At 47.5% G+C, this 25,324-nt stretch overlaps 1 protein-coding gene and 1 long non-coding RNA gene across 15 annotated transcripts in view; one reads left to right on the forward strand and one right to left on the reverse strand.

The window, feature by feature from the left end:
* LOC133133138 (unconventional myosin-XVIIIa-like) overlaps positions 1-25,324 on the reverse strand; it is a 131,712-nt gene that overhangs the window by 80,822 nt on the left and 25,566 nt on the right. For 2 of the 14 annotated variants that reach the window (XM_061249170.1, XM_061249163.1), the window contains exons 1-9: positions 16,572-16,864; positions 13,947-14,205; positions 12,631-12,668; positions 8,971-10,236; positions 6,661-6,726; positions 5,268-5,390; positions 3,276-3,341; positions 1,153-1,240; positions 650-756 (exon numbers count right to left, since the gene is read on the reverse strand). In XM_061249170.1, coding sequence (XP_061105154.1) covers positions 650-756; positions 1,153-1,240; positions 3,276-3,341; positions 5,268-5,390; positions 6,661-6,726; positions 8,971-10,236; positions 12,631-12,668; positions 13,947-13,986 — 1,794 coding nt within the window. In that variant the 5' untranslated portion in view covers positions 13,987-14,205; positions 16,572-16,864. Of the gene's footprint in view, positions 1-649; positions 757-1,152; positions 1,241-3,275; positions 3,342-5,267; positions 5,391-6,407; positions 6,480-6,660; positions 6,727-8,970; positions 10,237-12,630; positions 12,670-13,946; positions 14,206-16,236; positions 16,379-16,472; positions 16,865-25,324 lie in introns of those variants that run through there. The other 12 variants (XM_061249169.1, XM_061249167.1, XM_061249172.1 and 9 more) reach the window with 12 other exon arrangements.
* On the forward strand, positions 19,123-23,405 carry LOC133133139 (uncharacterized). The gene is made up of 2 exons (XR_009709190.1): positions 19,123-19,850; positions 20,329-23,405. It is a non-coding gene; the product is annotated as an uncharacterized LOC133133139 (long non-coding RNA).

Consider the following 25,324-nt stretch of genomic DNA (forward strand, 5'->3'; position numbering starts at 1 on the left):
AGTCCTCAGGAGGCACTCACGTCGTTTTGCAGCAGATGTCTCTTATCAAAGTGCCATTCACATTAGCTATCGCTAACAGCACCATTAACAATAACTAATGCAGTGGCAGGACTGACGGCTCCGAGCCTCCCGCCAACTGTGGATTAAAGTTCGGCGGAACAGCACCGCGGCCCAGGTTTCTGACCAGATGGTGTGGCTCTCATTTATTATTTCATTTAACAGGGGGGCTGCTACCCAGAGCCTGACCCTATGCCCCTCCCCCTATGACCGACTCAGCACCTGTCACTATGCCCCTCCCCCTATGACCACCTGCCCAACCAGAGCCCGTCACTATGCCCATCCCCCTGCAGCCCAGAACCTGTCATTATGCCCCTCCCCCTACAACCAACAGCCCAACCCAGCACCTGTCTCTATGCCCCACCCCCTGTGACCACCTGTGCCCCCCTCACACTGCTCCAGGGCTGGTCCTGTCTCCATGACACACAGTTCAGCCCCTCCGAATCCCCCCCCCCCCCAGGGCATATGGACACTGTTCTGTGAGAAGTCAGCGAATGATAGGAACTGATCGGGAACAAATCTGGAGTTATGGTGGACGTGACCCGGGACCCTCCCCCAGAGCTGAAGAAGAGCCAGTCAGACAGAGCGGCACCTTCTCTACGTCCTCTTCATCCACATCCAGGAGCGAGCCGTCGTGCTCCAGCCGAATCTTCACTTTCCCTTCCGGAAGACTGCCCGGATCCGTCTTTATCAGGGTCGCTACGGGAAAAAAAACAAAGAAAACCACAATTCAAAGAGCTCTGCACTGCAATACTGAGTCCATTTACATTTATATTTAGTCATTTAGCAGATGTTCTCATCCACAGTGACTTCCAATTGCAAGAGTTAACCATTTTACACTCTCATTTTGTCATTTCAAATTTGTGTGCGCTTTTCGCGAAGGCTGTACTTTTTTCTGCATGAATTAAGAAGCAGAACATCTGGACTACAGAATTCCCGTCCATTAAGACAAAGGGAGGGACTAACTTCACACAAGCACAGGAGCGGCAATGACAATGACTACGTGCCGCCCGTTTGATCGGGTTTGATTGGACACAGGTAGAGTCAGGTGACCTGACTGACGCATGCGATTGGACGCCGCGTCTCCATACTGACCCAGGGAGAAGCCGTCCCTGTGGACCAGCCACAGTTTCTCCGTGCCGTACCATGCCTGCTCAGCCGCAATCTGCTCCTCCGTCTTCACCTGTGGGAGGAAAGGTCAGAGGTCAGACGAGCGTCCTCGTCTAGCACAGGCACTCTGTAGCTCAATCACTGCCGCTGGCATCCCAGCATGCCTTGTTCTTTCCGCCGTGCTATTGGTCAAAGTAAAGTAGTCTTGGACGCGGGCTTAGCGTAGTCGCTCCCCACTGAGGGACAGGCTTAACACTTCAGTGCCTGAGGGGCGCGTTCGTCCACAAAGAGGACATGAATGAAGATAGTCACGCTGCCACCGCCCAGTTCCGGCACATTCCGCGCTTCAAAGGACGCTCTGGCGTCGGCCGTGCCCTTTGGAGGGATTTGGGCGTGTGCTGAGAGGCGTTTACGCGGCCTGCGCTGCAGCAGGCAGGGCCCGGGGCAGTGTGGAGAGGCTCGGAGAGACGGGCACCGCGGGCCACACTTTGTGTTCGACAGCGCAGGGCCGCTCCGGAGAAGAAAGGCAACTTCTCAGGGCGGCTCATCCTGTCGTCTTTCCTTTTTTTCCCCCAGATGAAAGGCGTGCGCGGAACGGTGGCGAGGAGCAGATACGCGGGAGAGCGGGAAGGTCTATGGAGCGCTTTCCAACACGCCGCAAAAACGCGCTAGCTACCTCCTCGTACAACAGCGGTGCCGGTGAGGGTTACAGGAAACAAAACAAACGCGAGCGTGACACAAAAACAGCCGGTCCCCACACGCGCGCACACACACACGCACACACACGCGCGTCTGGTAAGGGTTTGGACGAGGAGGAGTGGGCCGCGCTCTGGCTCTCATCCACCCGATTACGGAGCCTCGCTACGACGACAGCGGAGGACTCCAGATGGCGGATCCAGAAGGCTTTAATTGGAGTGTTTCAAACGGGAGCTGCTCAGAGCCACCTCAAAGGAAGGGCTGAGAGGGAGAGAGGGGAGAGAGAGGGAGAGAGGGTGGGAGAGAGAGGGAGACAGAGATGTGGAGAGAAAGGGGGAGTTAGAGAGGGGGAAAGAGAAGGAGAGAGAAAGGGGGAGAGAGAGAGGGAAAGAGAGAGGGGGAGAGCGAGGGGGAGAGAGAGAGAGGGAGAGAGAAAGGGAGGGGGTGAGAGAGAGAGCGAGAGGACACTTGTTAGCGCCTCCCGGACTTTGATCCGGTGCGACGGCGGACGGGTTTAAGACTCTGAGAGCGAGATGAGGATTGGACAAGCTGCACTGGGCACGCTCCTGCACTGAGACACAAGGTAATTTGGCCGGGGGGGGGGGGGGGGGGGGGGGAGTCAGTGATTAGAAAGCTGTGAGAGACTCCGTTCCACATCACAGGCACGGTCGCGGGGCAGAGGTGTCATGAATAAAGCATGTTAAAATCCACCAATAAAAACAGCAGCCTCTCGAGAGTGCCAGGACAGCAGCATCGCGCCACTCCACAGCAATACAAATCAACTAAAGTGCACAACGCTGGCTAATCGCTCGCCAACAACAAATCAAATAAAATCGCAAAAAAACACTCAAAAGGCATTCGATGTAGGCTCAGTCATGCGTGTGAAAGAACAACTGGATGGGTCGACACTCCCCACAACACAAGCTCTCATTAATTTCTTGTTATTTATAAGCTATAAAAATAGTGCAGAAAGAAAGGGTGAGTGACTGAATCAAATATCACGCAATAGTTTTATGCAAACACAAATACCGGGAGTACACCAAACAGTGTAGAATACTGAGTGGGAAAATGACATATATTTATTTTAGATTTTTTACAAATCACAAGTTAGATAAAGTACACCTGCACTCCCGGTTTGGGGGCCCGACACACCTTACAGGAGAAACGCACGCACAGGAAGGAAGCAGCGATGGCCGCTTCCTGTTTGTGCCGCGGCGCTATTAAAGCACACTTTTCCCTGTACTCTCAGTATTCTACAGGGCGGCTGAGCGGGGATGCGGGAGGAGGGGGGTCACAGCAATCCGCAGGCAGGGTGCACACTCAAGGGCGCGTGGGAGGGAGTGGGTCAGGGGTCACAGGGTCGGGGGGTCAGGGGGTCAGGGAATCACACGCAGGCACAGTAGGCCCCAGACCTTGAGTTGGGCGGCAGCCGCGTGGGCTGCCTGCAGAACAGCCACGGGGTCCACATCCACCTGTCCCTGGGGGACGGTAAGCATCGAGGCACGGGGGAGGGCGGAGAGGGGGGGCAGGGAAAAAGAGTTACAAACGAACTTCGAATCGACCCTGAACTCGCCACAAACACAGCGCACTCTGTTCGAAGCCAGCAACGTTCATTGGAGTTCTGACACAGGCAGTGTACCACATGGTGAAGATCAGTGTGTCAGTGGTTAATGGTATCTGAAGTTTCTTTTTTCTTTTTTCTGGTTACATATGATGGGGAAACTAATATGGACTTATTACAAGAGTATTATCAAATTATTCTTATTTTTTATGGACACGTGTTAATGAAAACTTCAGACCATATTGTACTAGAGTATTATTTAATGATAATGTATGCATTTTGTATTTAACTCATTAATCATTCCTCACTAGCTTGAAGGTGCCTGAACCCAAAGTTTCTTTTTTTTATTCTTGGTTGCATAAGATGTAAAACCAAGGTGCACTTATTACAATAGTAATGATAATAATAATAGTTTAAATGGACACTTTGAGCAGTAGTTATTTCCTACAGTAACTAATTGGGTTTAATGAAACTTCAGACTATCTTGTACCAGAGTAAGAAGATATTATTTCATATTATAAATGTATACATGTATTTTATATTTAGCTCATTAATTGTTCTTCACTAGCAAGTGATTTAGCTGGATAAATAAAACATTGTTTAAACTGTCAGGGGCCTAACTCAAATGTAGTTTCATCTGGACGTGACAGTAGTAGCTAACAGTAGCTATAATTAGGAGTCATTTTGAATTCCCCTTCAAGTGCAAAATAATCATGCACTCGCACCAACTGATAATGCTAACGCTAACATGCGTCGCTAATGTGCTTCCTTTTAAGACAGTTGCCTAGTTACAGTGCCTTAATTTTGCTTAGGAAAGAGGTAGGGAGTTGACAGCAACCTGGCCAGTGGAATACAAGACAGTATATCACATTGAAGTAAATGCACTTAAAACAGAGGGGAGGCAAGGGCACACGCATGCAAAGACAGTAACGGCTCACTGACATCCATGGGTCGCTATAAATGGGTAAGACAATGAAAAAGGTTTTATCAGAGAGCACAGTGAGGTCACACTGACACATCTCTAAGCTCTGAGAGTAAAGGCATCAGGATCAGTTTCTGTGGAGAGAGATTTAATGTAATCTTAGGAGATTGGTTCCCTTTGAAGTCGAACCAATGGGGGAAAAAAAAGTTTTATTAAGCAGCAAGTCTTATTCAGCCGGATGAATTTCTGCCCGTGACAGAAGGGGCACATGGCAGGTGGTGGGTAAGGGTGGGGGAGCTAAATATATATGCAGAGCCAAAGATACAAGGCAATGGAGAAAATGTGGGGGGGGAGGATAAAAATGGGCCACCAGACATTAACCACACTCTCACTCACAAGCTCCTAACAACACAAGTCAACATACTTACATACGTGAACTCTCTGATGCAAGACACTGACAACACATCACACAAGCACATGTGCCTTCAAGACGAAATAATGGGCCACCAGACATTAACCAATCACAACTCACACTCACACAACCAATCACTCACAAGCCCCTAACAACACAAGTCAACATACTTACATACGTGAACTCTCTGATGCAAGACACTGACACCACATCACACATGCACGTGCCTTCAAGATGAAACACTAGAGCTATCTCCAGCCAATGAGACCCAGCAGAAAGAACAAAGAACCAATGAACAACACTATTGTTTTTTTTTTTCTGTTACATTTGAATATATTTTTTCAGTGTTAGTCGAACATAACTAAATGCATGTATAACTATAGTACGTATTCATGAATGCACATCAAAAAGGAGTTCCTAATAGCACTTCAGATGGATGGGTACGGTTCAGTAGCGGCTGCAGGCGGGTACGGGGAGGTGCGGGAGTTAGTGTAGGAAAGCAGGCTTACACCGCAGCACGAAACACGAGCACACACGCCTCCCCGGCTGTGGGCCGGGCCTGGCCGAGGAGGTGCATCCACAGAGGAGCATGGTACCTGAGAGGCGGCTGTGGCTCGGGCCACAGGTTCCAGCTACCCGTGAAACAGCAACAGGGGGAACGGCCCGGAAGGAACAAACAGAGAGAGAAGGAGAGATGGGAAAACAGGATGAGTGGAAGGAGAGCAAAAACACAAGGGGGATGAAGAAGGCATGACAGCAGTTAAGAGTTAATGGGACGTACAGCAAGGTAAACCAGGAGAGTGTCAGCGGGTGCAACGTTATGAATCAAGACTGACACTTGGGTTTTTCTTTTTAAATTACATTGGAAATCCAAACCCGTTAATTGCAGTGACATGCCATTTTTCCTTATGAACTGGATTTCCTTAAGCCAGTAACACAGTAAGACCCTTTAAGAAGCCTTGCACACACTCCCCGTTTAGTTGGAAATGAAAAGGAAAGAGAAACACATCAGAGATGGTGATGTTAATGAGGATCTGGGAAAGGAGGAAGAATTGTCAGCCCCGCTGGAGTCAGCTATGCACAGGGAGAGAGAGACAGGGCTTATGCAAAGAGACAGGCGGGAGAGGAAGGGGTTAATGAGAGTCGAGGTCACAAGGCTGCATCATCGCTGACCGCACTGCATGAGTGTCTCCATGGCAACCCCTGCATTCTACCAACGCTGCAACGGACACTTCAAGATGCGGAATTAATCGTTGCGTATGATAACACGCTCACGTCTAATAATAGACCGCTCAACACCCCCTACGCACCCGCAACCCCGCCCTTAGAGAAATCTGCCTCTCGGTCCGGTTTCAGAATAATTAGGTTTATGGTCCTGTGGGAGGTCTGAGGGAGGCTATGCGAGGCCCGGGCCTGCTACCGCACCAAGGTTTGGGTGACCGCAGCCGGGACTTGCCCAGGGGACCCAGACACACCTGTCCCACATGCCTGCGTACAGAATAGCAGGGCAGGCTGACCAGGCCACCCACCCCCCCCCCCCCCGACAAGTGTTATTAATAATTACGGGTGGAAATGAAAGAGGGGGAGCAGTGCTGAAGGAGGGGGAGATGGAGAGAAGGAGAAAGCAGGCACAGGGGATGAGGGTTTACAGGATTTACAGGCGCGCTGAAGATCCTCTCCAGCCGTCTCTGAGCCGTCTCCGCGTGGGTCAGCGGTGCCACCTACAGGTCAGAGCACGCGGACGCGTGAGTCGCCACAAAGCAGGGAGCAGCCTGGCCCTGCGTCTGCATTACTCAGACAGCAGGCCGGTCTGCTCGTGACAGGCGTGAACAGCAGGCTGACTGTGAGCTATCCTTCTACAGCATGCTGACTGTGGCACACGCATGCTGCACACACACACACCTGTTGGGTGCTCCCAGGAGAGGGCTTCCCGGCCAGAACGGAGGAAATACACGACGCTGCCTTCGCCTAAACACACAGGCACACACACACAAACACACACACACACACACACACAGGCACACACACACACACACAAACATGCACACACAGATGTACCCACACATATACACACATACTATTGTCAGTCAGAGGTACAAGGCACTGAAAACACCATGCTTTGCTGCTGTATAACAACCAACCCCCCTCCCCAAACAAATATAGTCAACAGACACTTGGGATTAAAGCGAGCACAAACAGGCAAGCAATCCCCTTTCTTTTGGAGAGATGGAGGCAGATCTTTTCCTTCAGACTAGCTACACAATAGGCCAGTTTCCCCAAGATGCAGAAAATAAAAATATAATCTTCATTTGTTGTTCCTGACATCTGCACAGTTTTATATAATTTCCTACAGGGCCATGTTGCCAGGCTGATATATCCACTTTTAACCCCCTCTGTGAGAAACAATCGCCTCATTAGAAGCCGGCGCAGGCAATCTCCCGGGACCTGACTGCCCCAGACATCCAGCAGGCTTCCAGTGCATTTTCACACAACTTTGCCCTAATAAGCAAAGTTTCACAGCTAAACATGATGCGGCGCTCCCATGTGAACCCATCAGGGACAGAGACAGAGTCAATTTGTGGGGGGGGGGGGGGGACTCGGAAGCAGGAAGACAGGATTTTCAGAGGAGGTCGGGAGACCAAGAAAACTGTCTTCAGATGGACTGATCAGATTCGAGTGAACAGGAAGTGACCTCACCGCTGTAAACGCTGCAGCCTCCAACCGTAGGAAGGCTTCCAATGGCAACTCAGACAGACATGATAACAAAGGCATTGCCACACAGAGTTACGTTTGAGACACCAGTTAAGTTACGCCCTTGAGAAATTTTTTTTTTTTTCAATTCTCTAAGCCAAAGACAAGCTTGTAAACGTGTCTGTACGTTACATAGACACAAATTTGCTCGAAGGTATGAAAAGCTATTCTGCCTAATAATAACCAAATATAACAAGTCTAGTCTATTTGCTGTATTCAGACGGTGATTAAAATGAAAGAGTTTTACGCACAGTCAACGTTACAGCAGCCAGTTGTGAAGGCCATGGAGTGGTTAGTCTGCGAGCGTGTACACGAAGGGAAAACCTAGTAAAAACAACTTAATATCATAAAAATTAAGAAATGGCTAAGAAATGAAGTATAAACAGCTCCCAGAATAGGTAGATTGCAAATAATTAGGCAGGTTCCATCTTCCACAACGATGTAGAGACAATGGGACAGCCTTTCAGTTTGTGAAAGTTTACATAACGTTCAAACGAGCTCGAGCATAACCCACCTTGGGCTGACGTTACTTTTAGCAAACCTACCATTAGTAGACCTACTGTTATTCCAACAACTATTTCAGTAACCAATTCCAGATATAATTTTGCAGCATTTTAACAATGGAAGACCAAAACACACTATCATTCCAGAAACCGCCTACCTTCGTAAATTCTAGCAGTATGTTGTGGTTTATTTACTTTTAACGTATATAGATCATTACACTCAGCGATATAATTAGACTATAATTCCATGGAAACGAGCCTATGATGGGATCTGTTTACAATTAACTGGATGAGAAATGGTTTTGGATTTGGCAATTCAATGCAAATACCCGAATTAGCTACGAATGTGATAATCCGTTATACAATCAAGTGAATTATGCGTATTAAACTGTTTGGCTATACGTGCTGATTGAATTGAGGTATACACTTCAGAAAAAACCTATTAGCTTGTTACAAGATGCAAGTAACTAGTGAGAAAAAGACGGTGCAAGCATTCTTTGAGTTAATATAGAAAAATAATTTGACGACATTAAGGTGCCGTTTGTGTGACAAAAATGAAACGCATTTAAAGCCATTGTAATTCTAAATATCACTATTCCTGGAGAATGACCGCTGTGCTAATCCTTCAGTATAGGTTGTATGGCAGAGATGTTCAATGGTACCGACAGGGCGTTACACTGCTCCCATTTTCGGATCATTTACTCTTAAAATGGCTGTGCTAACTGGAAAAATAATTTTGGAGCACATCTACGAATTGGGATGCATTAGTGTGAATTTTCAACTTAAGGGCACATCACATCTTCGGGAAAAATTTAGGGTAGAGCCCTGACTGGTTAGTACTGATGCCCAGCATGCAACCTTCAGTCATGTGCTCTGCTCAGTGTTTATTCTCGGTGTTGTTTACCTTCACACGGCCAATGAAACCACACCATGCATTCGAATGGCAGGCACTCTGTACCTCAGGCTTTCTCACAGAGGATTTGGGGGCTGGGATGAATCCGGTGGGAGGTGAGAGAGGGCTGGATTTGGGAGCAGGGATGAATCCAGGGGGAGGTGACATAGGAGATGGTTTAGGTGGGGGGATAAATCCGGCAGGAGGTGATAGAGATGATGATTTTGGAGCAGGGATGAATCCGGCAGGGGGTGATAGAGGTGACTGTTTTGGAGCAGGGATGAATCCAGCAGGGGGCGATAGAGGTGACTGTTTTGGAGCAGGGATGAATCCAGCAGGGGGTGATAGAGGTGACTGTTTTGGAGCAGGGATGAATCCAGCAGGGGGCGATAGAGGTGACTGTTTTGGAGCAGGGATGAATCCAGGGGGAGGTGACATCGGAGATGGTTTAGGTGAAGGGATAAATCCAGCAGGAGGTGATAGAGATGATTTTGGGGCAGGGATGAATCCAGCAGGGGGCGATAGAGCGGATGGCTTGGAAGCTGGGATAAATCCAACTGGAGGCGATAAAGGTGAGGGTTTGGGGGTGGGGATGAATCCAGGGGGAGGGGAGAGGGGATCTAATTTGCTTGAAGGTGAGACAGGGGAAGTGCTCTCCTTCCCAGAAGAGGGAGTTGGAGCTTCCTTGGCATCCTCTTCCACCTTCAGCTCCACCGCCCTCTGGTTCTCCTCCTTTTCCCTCTTTTTCTCTGCCTCCTCCTTCTCTTCCTCCCTGTTCTCGGGAGGCTCGGCCTTTCGGTCGGGGGCACGGAAGCGTGGCCGGTGGTCCTTGGTCCTCCCACGTCCCATCAGGCTGGTCAGGCCCACGGAGATGTCGTCCTTCTCCTCCTTCTTAACGCTGTCATGTTTGAAGGAGAGGGCCGGAGCCTTTGGGGCCTTGGGCACGGAGACGGGGTGCGCGGGCTCTGCCGGCGGGGCCGGGGGATGCGCTTCTTCCTCTCCGGGCATCAGCCTCCGGGCCACCCGCCGCACCACCTTCACAACCTTCTTGCGAGTCAGGCCCTGGTCTTCGCTCGCGGCCGAAGACGCCGGCTTCTCTGCACCGTTCAGAGCACCATTGCTCTTGTTGTCTCTGCTCTGCCACGGACTCGCTGCGGGCCTGGGGGGTTCCGGGCTCTTCAGAGACATCCTCACCCTGGGGGGCGGAGATGGGCTCTGCACGCGCTCCCTCTGCGCTCTCGTCTCCGCCTTGGGGCTCTCAAAGCGCGAGGCATCCCCGCCCGGACCCCTGACCGACTGCGATTGGCTGCTCATGCCTCCGTCGCTGTCAGACTGCACACGCGGGGTTAGGAAGGTTCGAGAGAACAGGGCAGTGTGGGACAAAAAAAAAAGTTTGAGACACAGAGCAGCAACAGTCATGAGAAAAACCTAGCTACCACTGGAGCAACTGCTAGAGCATACGGATAAAAGAGCTGACCTGGGAAGTGTACACCATGGTGTTCTCTAATTCTACAGTCCAGAAACTATAAAGATAATGACACTGTTATCTTTTGCAAGAGCAATCAGAGGCCCCATTTCCCCGCTCTTGCTCATCACCACGCACCATTAACTAAAACGCACTGTGCCTGCGGTTACATCAATGGCGGCACTTAAACGCCCGGGTAGATGGGATACTACAGCAAGGGCACACACTGCGGGCCCATGTCAGAAATCATTCCGCTGGTAGCGAGAGCACAAGTGTAGCTGAGAGATCACAGATTTTTGAGGGGGCAACGGTAGGTTGCACAGGTAGCGGTGTCACAGAAAAGAGGCTAACCGCACATTAACTAACTGTAAACAGCTCAACACAAGCAGGGCCACAGCATGCAGCAGGGAATCCGCAGAAATTAAAAGCCGGCTCACTGAGTGCAGTGATGCCAGTGTTTCCAAGCAGAAAGTTAAACCGTCCCGTTTATGCAGCGGCAGTGCTGCAGTGGCCCCTTCTCACCCGAATACAGCAGACACCTCCCTACAGTGCTCCTCGTTTACTGAACCAGAATCCCATAAGGGTGTTAGTACAGGAGAACACTGCGCTAATCCTTGATGTTCACCCTGCACAGAGACACAAGGGACAGAGCAGGCTCCCAAAGGGTTCTGAGGACATCGGCAGCTCCCCGTACGTGGCTGGCTTGTACTATTCCTCTTTCTGAGCCCTGGCACAGGTCACCATTTCAGCACACTCCTCCTCCCTGAGCTCACTCATAAACTAAGCCTGAGTCATAACACGGCCTGTCGCTCGATACTTCAGACACAGGAGGAGGATGCTTTTTTTCCCAACCACCTGCTTTGGAAAAGGAACGTATCCTCTCCTTCCTGTGAATAGTCTGCCACACCGACACGTCAACAAGAGTATGGCAGCCGTCCTCCTTCCTGTGAATCCTGAGCGGGCTGCGGTTCTGGTGCTGCCGAGCTCCACGCTGCCTGCCCACCATCCTCGTCTCACAGCTGTCACTCAGCAGGCACTGCCTCCTCATTAACAAACACGTCTTCGTCGCAGGACAGAGCTGAGAGAAGCTGACCCCACTCCCACAAAGAGTTTCTCCAGCCATTTTTAAATGGTATAACAGCGACCACTAAAATGTGGCGTTCAGCCAAAAGCTTCAGTTTTAAATATTATGTTGAATGTAATGCGCATTTTTAAAAGGTCATAATGCTTGCTGTGAGCTGGGCAGCTTGATCCCTCTTTGGGCTCTCGGCCCTGGATTCCGCCACCGGTTAAACAGAGATGAATAACAATTCACCCAATCAAACGCTGAGAGGGAGTAATGGCAAATTTCCTGTCAAGCAGAATGTCAAACACGGCGTCAGATTGGGTATGCTCTGCCTGGGTTTACCGGTAATATCCACTTTACAAAGGGAGCGTTGAGGCGGAAACCTGGAGTGATTGCTTCTCTGTTTACCTATTAAATATATTTTTCCCTGTGCAGTGACTTCGGGACTAATTTGAAGTCCTCTGCCTCACTGTGCCTCAGGCTCTACTCTGCATGTTGATTCATCTCTCTCTGCCTCTTTGAGCCCTCTTCCAGAGACGTCTGCCTTCCTCAGAGACGTCTACCAAGCCAAAAGCTCCACACAAGCCTCTTAAGTATTGGAACTTTTTCAGTCTCCATTGTTACCAATTTTGAGGCCCCCCTCGCAAAGCAATGAGAGGGGCTGCCAAACAGCAGATTGGTGGGTCTGCGGTTACCGAACCAAGCTCAGGTCCGGCAATAAGGTTCAAACCAGGATGCACATCCCAATGCTAACGACAAATCAACAAAAAGTAAAAATTCAAAAAGAAGACTTAACACTCGCTCTGCTGAGTTTGCTCCTGAATTTATTTGGCAGAATATCTGCAAAGCGGTTAGAAAACCCTGACTAAGGCAAATAACGCCAAAATGCTGGTTGGCTTCTGCCAAATAAATGAAGGATCAAAGAGAACGCATCAGTGCAGCGGTAAGAACAACATGATGTGTTCTCTGTCAGTTTCTTTTCTGGTTAACTCCTGACCTAAGTGGTTCTAAAAAGGCCAATGACATCTACATAAACTGAACCACGCAAGCAATGTACTGAGAGGTAAGGCTTGGACAGACTGCATGACTCAACATTCCGTGCACCCCTGAGAAATCTGTGATCCCCTTGTTGGAAAGACATAGTCTCCTGACAAAGGCGTGTGAGCACACAGTACGCGCATGGCTGACAACTTACGTTGGAACCTTTGGAGCCTGGCTGATTCTCGTCTTTAGCCTGGAGGGACGGAAGCCAGAAGGGTTTCAGGTCAAAACCCGGCACCCCCAACCCCCCCCCCCCCCACCCGACCGCTGCCGACTCACCGCTCATGCAAGAGAAGGGCCCATCCTCATCATGCACTCTCGCATAACAACTGCTATCTATCTCCCACACTGCACACTGCCAGCGTCCTGGCCATGCATTCTAAACGCTGCAAGGCTTCAGGAAAGGCTAGTGTTCCCATTCAGAAATGCCCACAGGGTCTGTAGTTTGAAAATTTGTGGAAAGGTTTATCCAACATGCTTCCGGCTGACACCATGCAAAGAGCAGAGAGGGATGGGGAACATTTTTTCAAAATGGCCTCTGCACTAGTACTGAAGGCAGTAGCTACTAGCGCAGGCCAGCCGGCACTTCTAACTGTAGAAGAGAGAGGGATAATCTGCACACAGCACACAACATGGTGGAGATGGGATTCATTTTGCCAATGATTCATTTCTCCCATGACTCCCATCTGAAAACAGGGAAATGAGGAGCAGGGAGAGGGCGAGAGGGCTTGGTGAAGGTGCGGTCCTGGGGCAGCATTTGCAAACATCGTCATTGTGGTCAGACCACATTGAGATCATGGGACAGGGGAAAAGCAAGCAGTCTGAGGTTTGGAGTTATGGTTAGGGAAAGGGTATCTTTATCTGGTCCAACCACAATGCTGAAGTTTACATAAGCTTTGACCACAATGAGCCATGGATTGAAGCTCATCCATGCAGCCAAACCATCTCTCTCCCAGAATGGGTGTGGTTCCACCCTGATGGATAGGTGAATGGGTGTGGTTCCACCCTGACAGATGGGTGAACAGCTGTGGTTCCACGCAGACTTTCATGTACCTTCTCTCCCTCACACTGAACACTGAGCGTTACAACACTGCACAGCATTAAGTTAGATTATTAGCAATTATTATATGGTTATTGGGGTGAATCATCAAAGTGTGAGTATCAGCGATTCAATATTCAATGCCTGCAGACAAAAGAGATAGTCACTCGGAATGAAGTCAATAAACTGACACTGTTGCACCACCCGAGATCTACCACAGTTTGTTTGACAGATTTCAATCTCGGGCCTAACAAATCGTGTCGTGCACTTGTAAGGAAACCCATAACTGGGCTCACCAGCCTGAGGGACCAAAGCCACTAAACGCAACTACAGCCCACCTCACTGAAGCTAGCAGAGATGCCACACGTGCATGATACAAACATTTCTACCTAGAAGAATGTAAAAGTGCCATAAATATTGAACAACACTTCCCTTTTGCTCCCAGAATGAAAAGCGTGATGAGAATGCCATGATGGAGGCTCTGCGGTCATGGACAACAGGGGGCAGATGGAGCCGGGGAGGGTTGGGAGAGGGGGGATGGGATCCGGATGGGTACAGAGACGGGGGAGGGGGGGACACAGGAGGTGACAACTGACGGATGAGAGCTACGGTAGCCTAGGCTCTGCCGGTGGGGCCCGAGGTCTGCTGGTCTTGAGGCTACGGGCTGGAGACTGGGTGGAATGGACAGCTCTAGAGTACACAGAAAAGTGGAAAGCAGAGTAGGTCAGAACGTAGGGCCAAAGTACCTGCTAACATACAAGTCAAATATGTTCATACAAAACTTTGTTTCTATATATTTATGAAAACTAAAACCTTTTTTCTCAGCTCATTAAAAATTTCTCTGAAAAGCACCGTTTACTGCAAAGCCTAGTGTTTTTTTAAGCTATGCAGACCTTGAGCAAGAGCATAGCCAGCTAAAGTGAGTGGAGCGAGGAAAGTGCGCGTGGTGCATGGCCGGAACGTTATTCGTATCTACCCATCTATGAAAGGCGTGAAATTGAACAGCGCAGTGTGAGCGTGAGTGTGAGGGACCACTCCGTGCCACCCGGTAGTTGTTGAGCCTCACGTAAACGTGGATTAGGCTCTCGTGTGTGCCAGCAGTCTAATCTCTGACAGGCTAGTTTAGCTGCTTTCCATTTTCCCTACTTGACGGCTTGGACGATAGACAGGCCCGTTCCCCAGCCTGCGCTCTGAGGACGGGGGACCCTGTGCTCTCCGCCAGGTGAGAAGTCTCTGAATCAGACCACACATGCGCGGTGGGAAACGGAGGTGTCTGACAGAGAACTCAAGGGAGAGTGTTACGGTCTCCCCTGTCCTCCACGCCAAGCTATATCTATTCTCCTCAGAAACAGAGACTGGGGAAACTGGGCCAGCAGCAGCAACACAAACACATAAGAATAAACACACACAAAATACATACATACACATATGGAAGCACAAGCAAACACACACATACACATTTATAGAAACTCACAAACACAAATAGGCCACACAGTCTGATGCTGGTGACAACATAAGAAGCATAGCACAAGCAGCCAATAAAAGCAAAACATCTCAACTAGTCTCTGAATCTGTTAATCCCCAAATATAGAAGCATGACTCTCAGCAGTACGCTTACTCAGACACTAAGCTCAGAGCTGATGGAGCAAAGAAAAACTAAACCAAAAATCACATTATTGTAATGGTCCCTTAGCAAATATCAGAGAACAATAGCTAAATGGAAACCTACACAATCTCAATTTAAAAAACCTCTCACTCCATACATGAAAAATGACAAAGCACCAGCTCAGCAAGACCTGTTTGAGGCTTCCCACAAACCACCACACCACATCCTGTTCATAGCAATTTCAACATAATACTGCATAACCCGCTTGTCCCATGTAGAGGACAAGGTTAAACATATATAATACAGTATGTAGAATACTGAACTTTCACCTCCTTCCTGTGCGTTAGTTTCAGTACTTTAGTTCAGTAGCGAGTGCCATTTCAGCGATATTCACACTAAGACATGCACTGTAACAGGCAGTCAGGTCAGGGGACAGTCACAGCAATGCGGTGTACCCATCGGGTGTACCACACGGAAACAGAGAGGATATAACACACATCCTTTATCAAAGTCCTGACACAACTCGGCACAGCTGCTAGCACAGGCACTGTCCCTTTCAGCAACAGTCACTTCTCCTGCCTCAATCCACACAGCAAGATGTAATACCCCCTAACAAGCCTTTCTACGTGAAAATAACCGCCTTCCTCCCCTGGCCTAATACACAGAAAACACACCGTCTAAGCTGGGTGCTCTGAGGAGAATCTATAATGTTTTCCTGAAGCATATCCATGTTCTGCTGTGCTCATTCTTTTCATGAAAACAGGCTGCTTTGTACTTGGGCTCGACTGACTAAAAGTTAATGTAACACAATGTGTCATGTTCTGTAAGGCAACTGTAACTGAATAACAACTGGACAACAAGATTACTACAAACTAACTCGTGACCCTAAACCAACATGCTGAAACCTACACACAAAGAATTACTTTACAGTTTCAGTTGTTCCTGGCTGTCATTTAAAGACCTCAATTCACTACAGTTAAAAACACAAGCCTACAGTCAAAACACAATAACCCTTTCATATGTAATTTGCATTGCTAGCTCCTCAACCACTGAGTAAGTTACACTAGAAAAGACTTTGAACTAATAAGCCAATTACATGAGCCAGGAAGACATACATTACCAAACTGATGAAACAGAGGACTGTCAGAAGACCCAATAGAAAACAAGCCCAAACTAAACCCTTTCTTCCTCTACAGTTAACTGTTGAACAAAACGGGCAATGGAACCGAAACCTTCAGTCAAGCAACTTGTTGCAACATTTCCCTCCTGCTCTCACTAGTGTCAGCACTATAAATAGAGCCCAGCAGCAGCAACCAAAGCCCCTCTAACCCTACAGATTCCAAAAGCAGACCTGCTGGCGGACAATCCACAGGCTCTGGCCCCCGGTCTCAAAGCATAGCTCCAAGGGTCTGTTATCTTGCACCCGCTGTAGGGTGAGCCCGAGGCTTACCTCCTTTACCAGGGTAGAGTGGCAGGTTGTGGCAGGGAGAAGCCAGCAGTGAGTTAGAGCGGAGAAAGAGAGAAAGGGGGAAGAGTCCGCTCGACGTCACTGCGAGTCGCACGTCGCTCCGTCTGAATAAGTGGGGGAAATGCGATAGGCCGGTAGGGGGGGGGGGGTGCCGTTATCCTCAACGCCACGTGGGGAGAGATGGTGGGGGACAGCTGCCGTGACACGGTCTGGGGCCAAAAATAGCCAGAGCCCCTCCTCCTCCAACCCCCCACAACCTCAACAACCTCAGCCGCTCGTCGCTGCAACCACACCCCGGCCCGAAGAATCCAGAAGAGGAGGCACGCTGGGGATCCTCCGCACACACCGCAGTTGCTGTTGCTCCTCAACTGTGGAGGCCACCGAGTGAGTGAGTGAGCAAAAGCGAAGGACTTTTTTTCTTCTCTGCTCAGGAGAGACAGGTCACAAGGTAAGGAGAAAAACAGAAGTTCAGTGACAGAGACTGAAGGGTAGAGAGTGGGGGCAGTGGAAGTTGTGCAGAGGGTACAGAGGAAATGACGCCCAGAGCTTGGCACTTCCCTCTCATTTGCACTGAGGTGTTGAAAAAAGAAAAACACAGCAGTGGGTTCTGGGAAGAGCTGTGAGGGGTCAAAACCTACATCTTCCTTTTTTTTTTTAACCGCAGGCTAAACCGTAACAATGGGCATTCAGGTGAAAGAATGATAATGGACAAGGAATTAAAGCAAAAACAGGCATTGCCTTAACTTAGAGAGGAACATTAGCCTAATTACTGAACTGCAATGTGGACTATTTACAGTGACTACAATTGTCTGTACAGGGTGAAAACAAGTTACCAGAAAATCTCTTACCATGGCCACTGTACTCCAATCACAATAAAATTAAGAAGAGCCATTCAATGCGAACTCCACAAGGTTGCACCACAGCACTTTTGCGTGTTGGTAGATTAAATGTATATAATGAAATGTAGAACTCTTGAAATTTGTTCTTTTTTGTTTTTTACATTACATTATTGGCATTTGGCAGAGCGACGTACGACAAAGTGCATACCCATAACCAGGGATAAGTCCGCTGAAAGACCCTAGAGGGAAGTACAATTTCAACTGCCACCTGTACAACAAAGATAAGGACGAGGGCCTTTTTTTTTTCTTTTTTTTTTTGAGAACAAAGAAACAAAGAAACAGAGCAAAAGTGACCAAAGTTAACTATCCAAACACTGCTTACCTAGCCAACTAAAAATACCGATACACAAAGCAAGTCACAGAGACAACAATTAAGGTTCACAGGGAGGTAGGGAGGGATGGGGAGAGGTGCTGCTTGAAGAGGTGTGTCTTCAGCTTGCGCTTGAAGGTGGGGAGAGATTCTACAGTTCTGACCTCAATGGGGAGTTCGTTCCACCACCGTGGAGCCAGAACAGACAGTAATCGTGAGCGTGAGGTGGAGGTTCGGAGAGGGGGAGGTGCCAAGCGGCCTGTGGGGGCTGAACAAAGAGGTCTGGCAGGGGTGTAGGGTCTGATGATTTTTTGTAGATAAGCTGGGGAAGACCCTTTAACTGCTTGGAAGGCTAGCACCAATGTTTTGAATTTGATGCGAGCCATGACAGGCAGCCAGTGGAGGGAAGAAAGCAGGGGGGTGACGTGTGAGTATTTGGGAAGGTTGAAGACCAGACGAGCTGCTGCATTCTGGATGAGTTGGAGAGAACAGCCATTTAATCTGCACCCAGTTTGGCGATGAAAGGCCCATAACCTTTTAAGGAAAAGCCCTAAATCTTTGAAAATGTGTGCCAATAAATAATTGTATATGTGGAATTCATATCTCAAAAACATATTCCGGGGAATATTTGGCCCTAAGAATGTTCTTTTTTGGGGGGTCTCCACACGACCCTATACTTCAGTTATGTTGAACTTACATCCTTAATCAACTTTTCTAGAAAGATTTAGATTTGGTACAACACTATAAACCTTTTTGAATTTGATTAACATACCTGTAACCTGTCACCCCTGTGATCTAAAATACAAGAGTCCGATTGTAGTTACCAGTATAGCCTCTGTGGACTATTCCACTTTTCAAAAGGTGTTTAATCCATTACTGCATACAACCGAAACAAAATAATCAGTTATTTTGGTATTATCATTTTGGTATCCTTTGATTCAATGTTTTTTAAGGCTGAAGAGCATGTTTAGAATGAAATCACAGTGAGTTTTAATGGACATGCCCAATATATACAAATACTTTGTATTAAGTTAGGGACAAGTACAAAGTTGGCACACATCAGATGTACGGTTCATGAGAAGAAGATTTTTTTTGGTGATAGTATTCGGTTCATTGTTTGCAGCGGCATAGACTTGGTTGCATGTCTCAAGGACAAACTGTTCAAACATTATTCATTTTCTAAGTTGGGAATGTTCAAATATGCTCAATAGTGCCACCACTAGGTCAATTGCGGCCATGTTCTAATCGATTACAATTCCACACGTGCCGAACAGCCCTAACATGTTTCAATAGCTTTCACCATAATGTCTGGGGGATTTCCCCTGGAGAAAAACAAAACAAATACAATGCAGTTGCAGCTGCTCCATTACTTGGACACCTAATAAGTTATGTGAGCAACAGAGCAAGAGTGTCTGACCTGGCTAACATGATGCCCAGACCAGTAAGTATACGTGAAACGTCAAGTAACCAGTATTAAATGGAAGTAAAATTCTGCCAGTCTAGATTCATGGGCTGGTAGATTATGTTTAGAATTGGTTTGACTTGGAAGGAGACACTATCCTCTATAGATTCCCACAGAAAGACTCCATTGTGTAAAGCTAGTTGTTCTCTCTGTGAGGCAGGCCTGTACCTTGACATAGGTGCCACAAACACTGTTCCAGCATTGGCTACTTGCTACTTAAGAGGCAGGCAACTGAAAACATATTGAGCATTCAAGCAGAAAAACTAATTTTCATAATGTGAAAAGCAATTAAATATGTGATGTTGTTCCACCATCAACATCAACCATTGGATGTGAAGTTGAAGAAAAAAAGGCTTATTTGCACTGAGAGGACACTGAGGTCCGAACAGCAGCGCACCAGAGAGGGGAGCTACTGGAAAACAGCCCTTACACTGGAAGCCTGTTAGCAAGCGGTCACAGTCTGTGGAAACCTGGCCAGTTATGGACGTTTCATCAGACTGTGGGGATTCCTTCCGGCACATTCTGGATTAGTTCCTCTCAGGCAGAGAGTCAGCAGGTGGGAGCTGAGATGGGCAGGACAGCTGCATTCAGTAAGTATGCAAAGTGCCATTGTGGGGGGGGGTGTACAATTCATTTGTTTATGTTTGTCTGGAGAGAAAAACACGTTTCTTAAAATGGGACTGGCTGTAAAATTTGTCAAAGAAGGGAGCAATGATGCCAACAGATCATTGATAGAAGCCTGTCATTTTCTCTGGGTGCAAAATCACATGGTACCACTAGATGGAGACCTTTACTCTAAAAATGGAAAGAACTGTGGCTCTGGGTTTTCATGTCACTCAGTTTGACACAAGAGGGCGCCATTTGCCTAAGAATAGGTCTTTGTTTTGGTTTTGCGTAATACTGAACCAGATACAATGCGATCTAATCCTGCCCTCTCATTAATCTTCAAATTGGATTTCCTAATGCATTTACATAGGCACTTTCACACAGTGAATTTGAATTTCAGTCATTTTGAAAATGTAACCAGAAAGAGCGAATAGAAATGTCACTGCCAGTTTTTTATTCCAGAACAAGTGCATCATGGGAAACTGCAATGACATAACACCCCCCTGGACAAGCCCTGCCTGGGCGAAAGAGATTTGTGTCTGCTTGATTGGGTGTGGAGGACAGAGTCAGTAAACCAATGTTATGGAGTTGGATAGAACTGCACTGGGGGGATTAGGTTTATCATAATATAAAAACAACATACTTTATGGTGACAGTATGTTTGTTTCCTTATATTGTGAAAATTGACTCACTGGGCTTACTCTGGCATTAAACATGACCTCACTTGCAAGCATTTTAACAACCTTTTCTGCATGTAGCATCATGCTATGACATAAGTCATATAATAACAGTTGTGAATGCTCAAGGCAACTCATGTTCTATATTCCTGACCGCACATATCATGATGCACGATATCTTTAAACAACCTGTAAACATGTGAACAACATTTTAATTGATTTAGTCTAACAACATACAGTCAACTCCTACTGCACAGTTTGCACTCTCCACACACTGCAGAATCTACACCCTCCACACTGCAGAATCTACACACTGCAGAATCTACACCCTCCACACACTGCAGAATCTACACCCTCCACACACTGCATAATCTACACACTGCAGAATCTACGCCCTCCACACTGCAGAATCCACACATTGCAGAATCTACACCCTTCGCATTGTCACTCTGCTCTGTGATTTGTTGTAGAGCTCAGAACCACGAACAGGGCACAGTGGAAACAGTAGAGAGTTTTGAGAGAGTAAACTTCCTGGGGCGGGACAATGAATTATGCATATATAGCAGTCCAAAAACTGAAATAATTGTTCACCATTCTCCAGCTCAATATGATTTTCAGGGCATCTATAAATGTTTTTAAAAAAGTTTACTAATACACATTTACTTCAAGTGTTCATGCGGTCATTCCCAGGAGAGGCTAGGGTTGCAAAGGGTTGGAGAATTTCCAGTAAATTTCCAGGAACTTTCTGGAAACTTTCCACGGGAAATTAAGTTTGGGAATTTGGGAAATTTTGCGACCCAGCCGGGGTATGGATCAGTGGGGGTATGGATCAGCAGGGGTACGACAGTGAGCTGACCCAGGGCAAACGCATATTTCAAATGCATTACTTTAGATGCTAATACAATTCTAAAACGCTCTTGTTGATCCATGACAAACAAAACATGTTACGAACCAAAGTATGTAATGATACGTGAGCATAACACAAGAACTTTATCCTGAATGGTAAAACCGATGTTGCTATTAGTACTGGCAATTTTCAGGAACGTTACTTATGTCAAGGGTTAAAGCATTTAATACAGTGCTGTAAATTAAGGTCAAGTGGTTTAGACGAATTGAGAGTAAAAAAGAGAGAGCACTAGCCCATTGGGCGAGGGGCAAGTCAAAAGTTTATTACGGACAACAAACCGGAATTCATGCTAAATTGCGTATTAATCTCTCATGTTTCGAAACCTTCTATACGTTGACGTGTACCTGTGGTCGTGTGGTGTCACCTTCAATGTCAGTGATGACTCAGGTCTTTCCCCTTGGGTGGCGGCTTCTCAGTCAGCCAGTCAATCTGAATTCGGTATTCAATCTGTTCTGTAGCGCAAATGCTTTAACAGGCAAGACTCGTATAAAGTGTCATCTATTATGTTCGTATTCCTAAGAACATTAATCGCGACGAAATGCTTTGTTTGTTTTCTAATATTCCGCCACCGCCACCACCAACTAGTTCTACATCAAATAACTCTTCATCAAGAGTGCGAGTGAGAACATTAGTAGAAAGCCGAATGACTGCTAGGGATAGGCTATGCACTGCTACGCACATAACAAGCACGTAACACTTTACATAATAATGATACTTCAATTGCCATTAACTAATGTAGCTAGTTGTTAACCAAGCAACTACTGAGAATAGTAATAATAGTAATGATAGTAATAATATCTTGACTTCTGGCATCTGTCAGTGATACTAATACTCCCACCACACCCTGATTGCTACACCACAGCACGTGTCGTCCACTTCTCTACAACACACACTGTGTTGTTGTCAGGAAAAGCATCTCTTACAAACCATGGGAAACATGACCGCAAAGATAAAAACAGTAAAACCGCTCAAGGCAAAGGACATTATCATCCCTTCCCCCCCCCCCCACCACACTGCTGCCATCAAATTCATAGCAGACACTCAGTGATTAAAGACTAGCATGCCTAAGATTCAGATTGGAGAGAACGCACACACGCGTGTTACACTCAAACCCCAATACATAAACACTGAACACAAACACTAACACAATCACATTCAAACATTACCTTGGAGACGGGTTTCTGTTTGCTCGTATGGATACATGTAGCTACTGGCCTGGGGTGGGGTGAGCAATGAGGTGATTGTCTAAATGAGCTGGACTGTGCAGTTGGACTGTAGTTTGACTGTGTAACTAGACTGTGCAGGCTGTGTACTCCTCCTCACCCCCCCAAACTGATCTATACTTAGCGCAGGAGGGATTTACAGCACGGCTCTCTGATCCCAGGCTGGGCTAATGCCGATGCGATAGCATCGCTCCTCTGAGGCCGTAGCCCATTTCCTCCTCAGCTGGACTGAAACCAGGCAGAACATGGACGGCAGATCCAGGAAGTGATATGGGACATACCCGTTGTCTTGCGCTGTTGTCTATAAAGTTTTGCTGCGCTGTGTTCACTACTAGCATTGCGTTCGTAGGGGAAGGGATTTTCTTGACCCGGTCGACACGTTAAGCCGGCCCTTTGAACAAAAGCCAATGGGTCGCGAAATGGTCGACCGCTCCCTGTCCCAGACCGGACAGGCCAGGCCAATCACACTCCGCCATGTGCAGTGTGTGGTCTGCACCCTCCTGCGTGAACACCACACATGTACACGTGTGTCGTGCGGTCACTCGAGTGCCGGTGTGGGTTAGGGGGGCCGCTGACATCACAGGGCACAGCTGGACTCTTCGTAGTGACGGAACACAGGGAACTGGAGGAAGAGGCCAGGACCCTGATGAGTTCCAGACCCCGCTCCTGCTGCTAACTGTCATATTACAATAAACACTGGTCGAAACACCACACTTAAAGTGATGGGAAACAGCTCTCTGTCTGTGTGATTCATTGCTGCATGTGTGTATATACAGTGCAGTGCAGAAGTATTTGGACAGTTCCGTTGTTTCATCACCAGATGATGGGCATCTTCCCTCATGATGCTCCGTCAGGCCTGTACTGCAGCTCTTCAGTTTGCTTTCGCCATCAGCTCAGTCTTCAGCAAGTGTTTTTTTTGCCATGAAAAACTCATCACTTGTTTTAGCAGTTTGTTTGGGGTCATTGTCCTGCAGCCAAGTGAAGCACCATCCAATGAGTTTGGAGGCATTTGATTGAACCTGAGCAGATAAGATGCTTTGTAACATTCTTCTCTTTCCTTCACTCTGGAACAGGTTAACAGTCTCATAATGTATTTTTTTAGCAAATAACTCTTTCTGGACTTCTTGAGGCTAACCGGAGGTTGCATGCGTAGTCTTCTCTATGTCTACATCCTGGATCTGTTTTTGATCGGTTTGATAGCTGTTTTCATAATTGAAAATATTCTTCATTCATCCACTCCAGAGGTTTTCCAGGTTGTTTTCCATTGCTGAGCAATGTAACAATGTACCAGTTGATTTTGACACACCCAATGTTTTGGCTATTTATTCAGACTTTCCAACCCCATAATGGCCTGTTTTACTGGCATTGGCAACTTTCTAATGCTGAGAGAAAACAGCAACACACTCCTAATGCAGATGCCACACCTAGAATCAACCCTAGATGTTTCGTGACAATCTGCACTCTGTACTCCACTACCAAACTGCTACTCCAAAAAAATAAATTGTGTCACTGTACAGATACTTATGGAACACACAAACAAACAAACAAACAAACAAACACACACACACACACACACACACACACACACACACACACACACACACACAGCAGTACAATATCTGTGGATGAGCAAAGAGGACACCCTTGAGATTACTGGAAGTAGCAAAACTCTTCTGACTATAGAGGAAAACTGGCACACGTTCAGTACGGAGAGTGGCTCACAACGTGCCCTCACTTAAGAGGTCTAGCGATGCATCTGCATATAAAACCCACCATAAATACAAGGCCCGTTTTACTGCTCCCGCAATACAGTTTCACAGGAAGTGGCACGACCGGCTGCTTGTTTAAAACAAAAGTTTCATGAAGCTTTCAGCAGAGGAGGAACGAAAGGAGGAAAGTGATCCTGGTGTGGGAAGGAGTACTCATTTCATTCCTGTTGTTTAGCTGTGCACTGCTGCTGGCCGTGGAGGTTTCGGGGCAGGCGGGACAAAAAGGGTTTAACCTGAGACAAGGTGAGGCGCGGCGCAGAGCCCTGCCAGTGTTTGTCTCCTGACGGCCTGCCGCTTAAACCCTCCAAAGCCACTGCAGTCTGTTTCTGCAAGGAGCTAACTCCATACAGCTCCAGTAATCGCTGCGGAATGCAGGGAAATAATGCAGCGTTTACACAACTGGAGGGATTTGTTAGAGGTCAAAGGTCAGGGGGGAAGTGGCCTGTGAGAGCGCAAAGAGCCAGTCAGTGCGTAGCTGATGCCGGTCGAAGTCTCACGTGCCTGCAGGACCCCTGCAATGACAGAGGTGCCCGTGCACACTGCCTTCGCAGAGCGCGTGTTATAACCTCAGCAGTCATCCCCCTCCATTTTGCCGTGAATAATCACAATCTATGTTTTTACTGCCCATCCTGCGGCTAAATCTGTTATGACATAAAACTACAGAGAAGAGTAAAAGTTCAAAATGCGACTCCACATATGTAATGAAACCACTTGCCCAAGGTCTTTCACTTTTCATTTCATCTTTCATTTTAACTGCATTTATATTGCAAGTAGTGGTAGTGATAATAATCATAATAATAATTTTAAATAAATATCTGCCATTCCTTGGACTAACACCCCAAGCACCCCTGCGTATCCGCTTCCACTGTTGCCAACAATAAT

The sequence above is a fragment of the Conger conger genome, chromosome 7 (assembly GCF_963514075.1).
Source record: "Conger conger chromosome 7, fConCon1.1, whole genome shotgun sequence".
NCBI classification, from domain to species: Eukaryota; Metazoa; Chordata; class Actinopteri; order Anguilliformes; family Congridae; genus Conger; species Conger conger.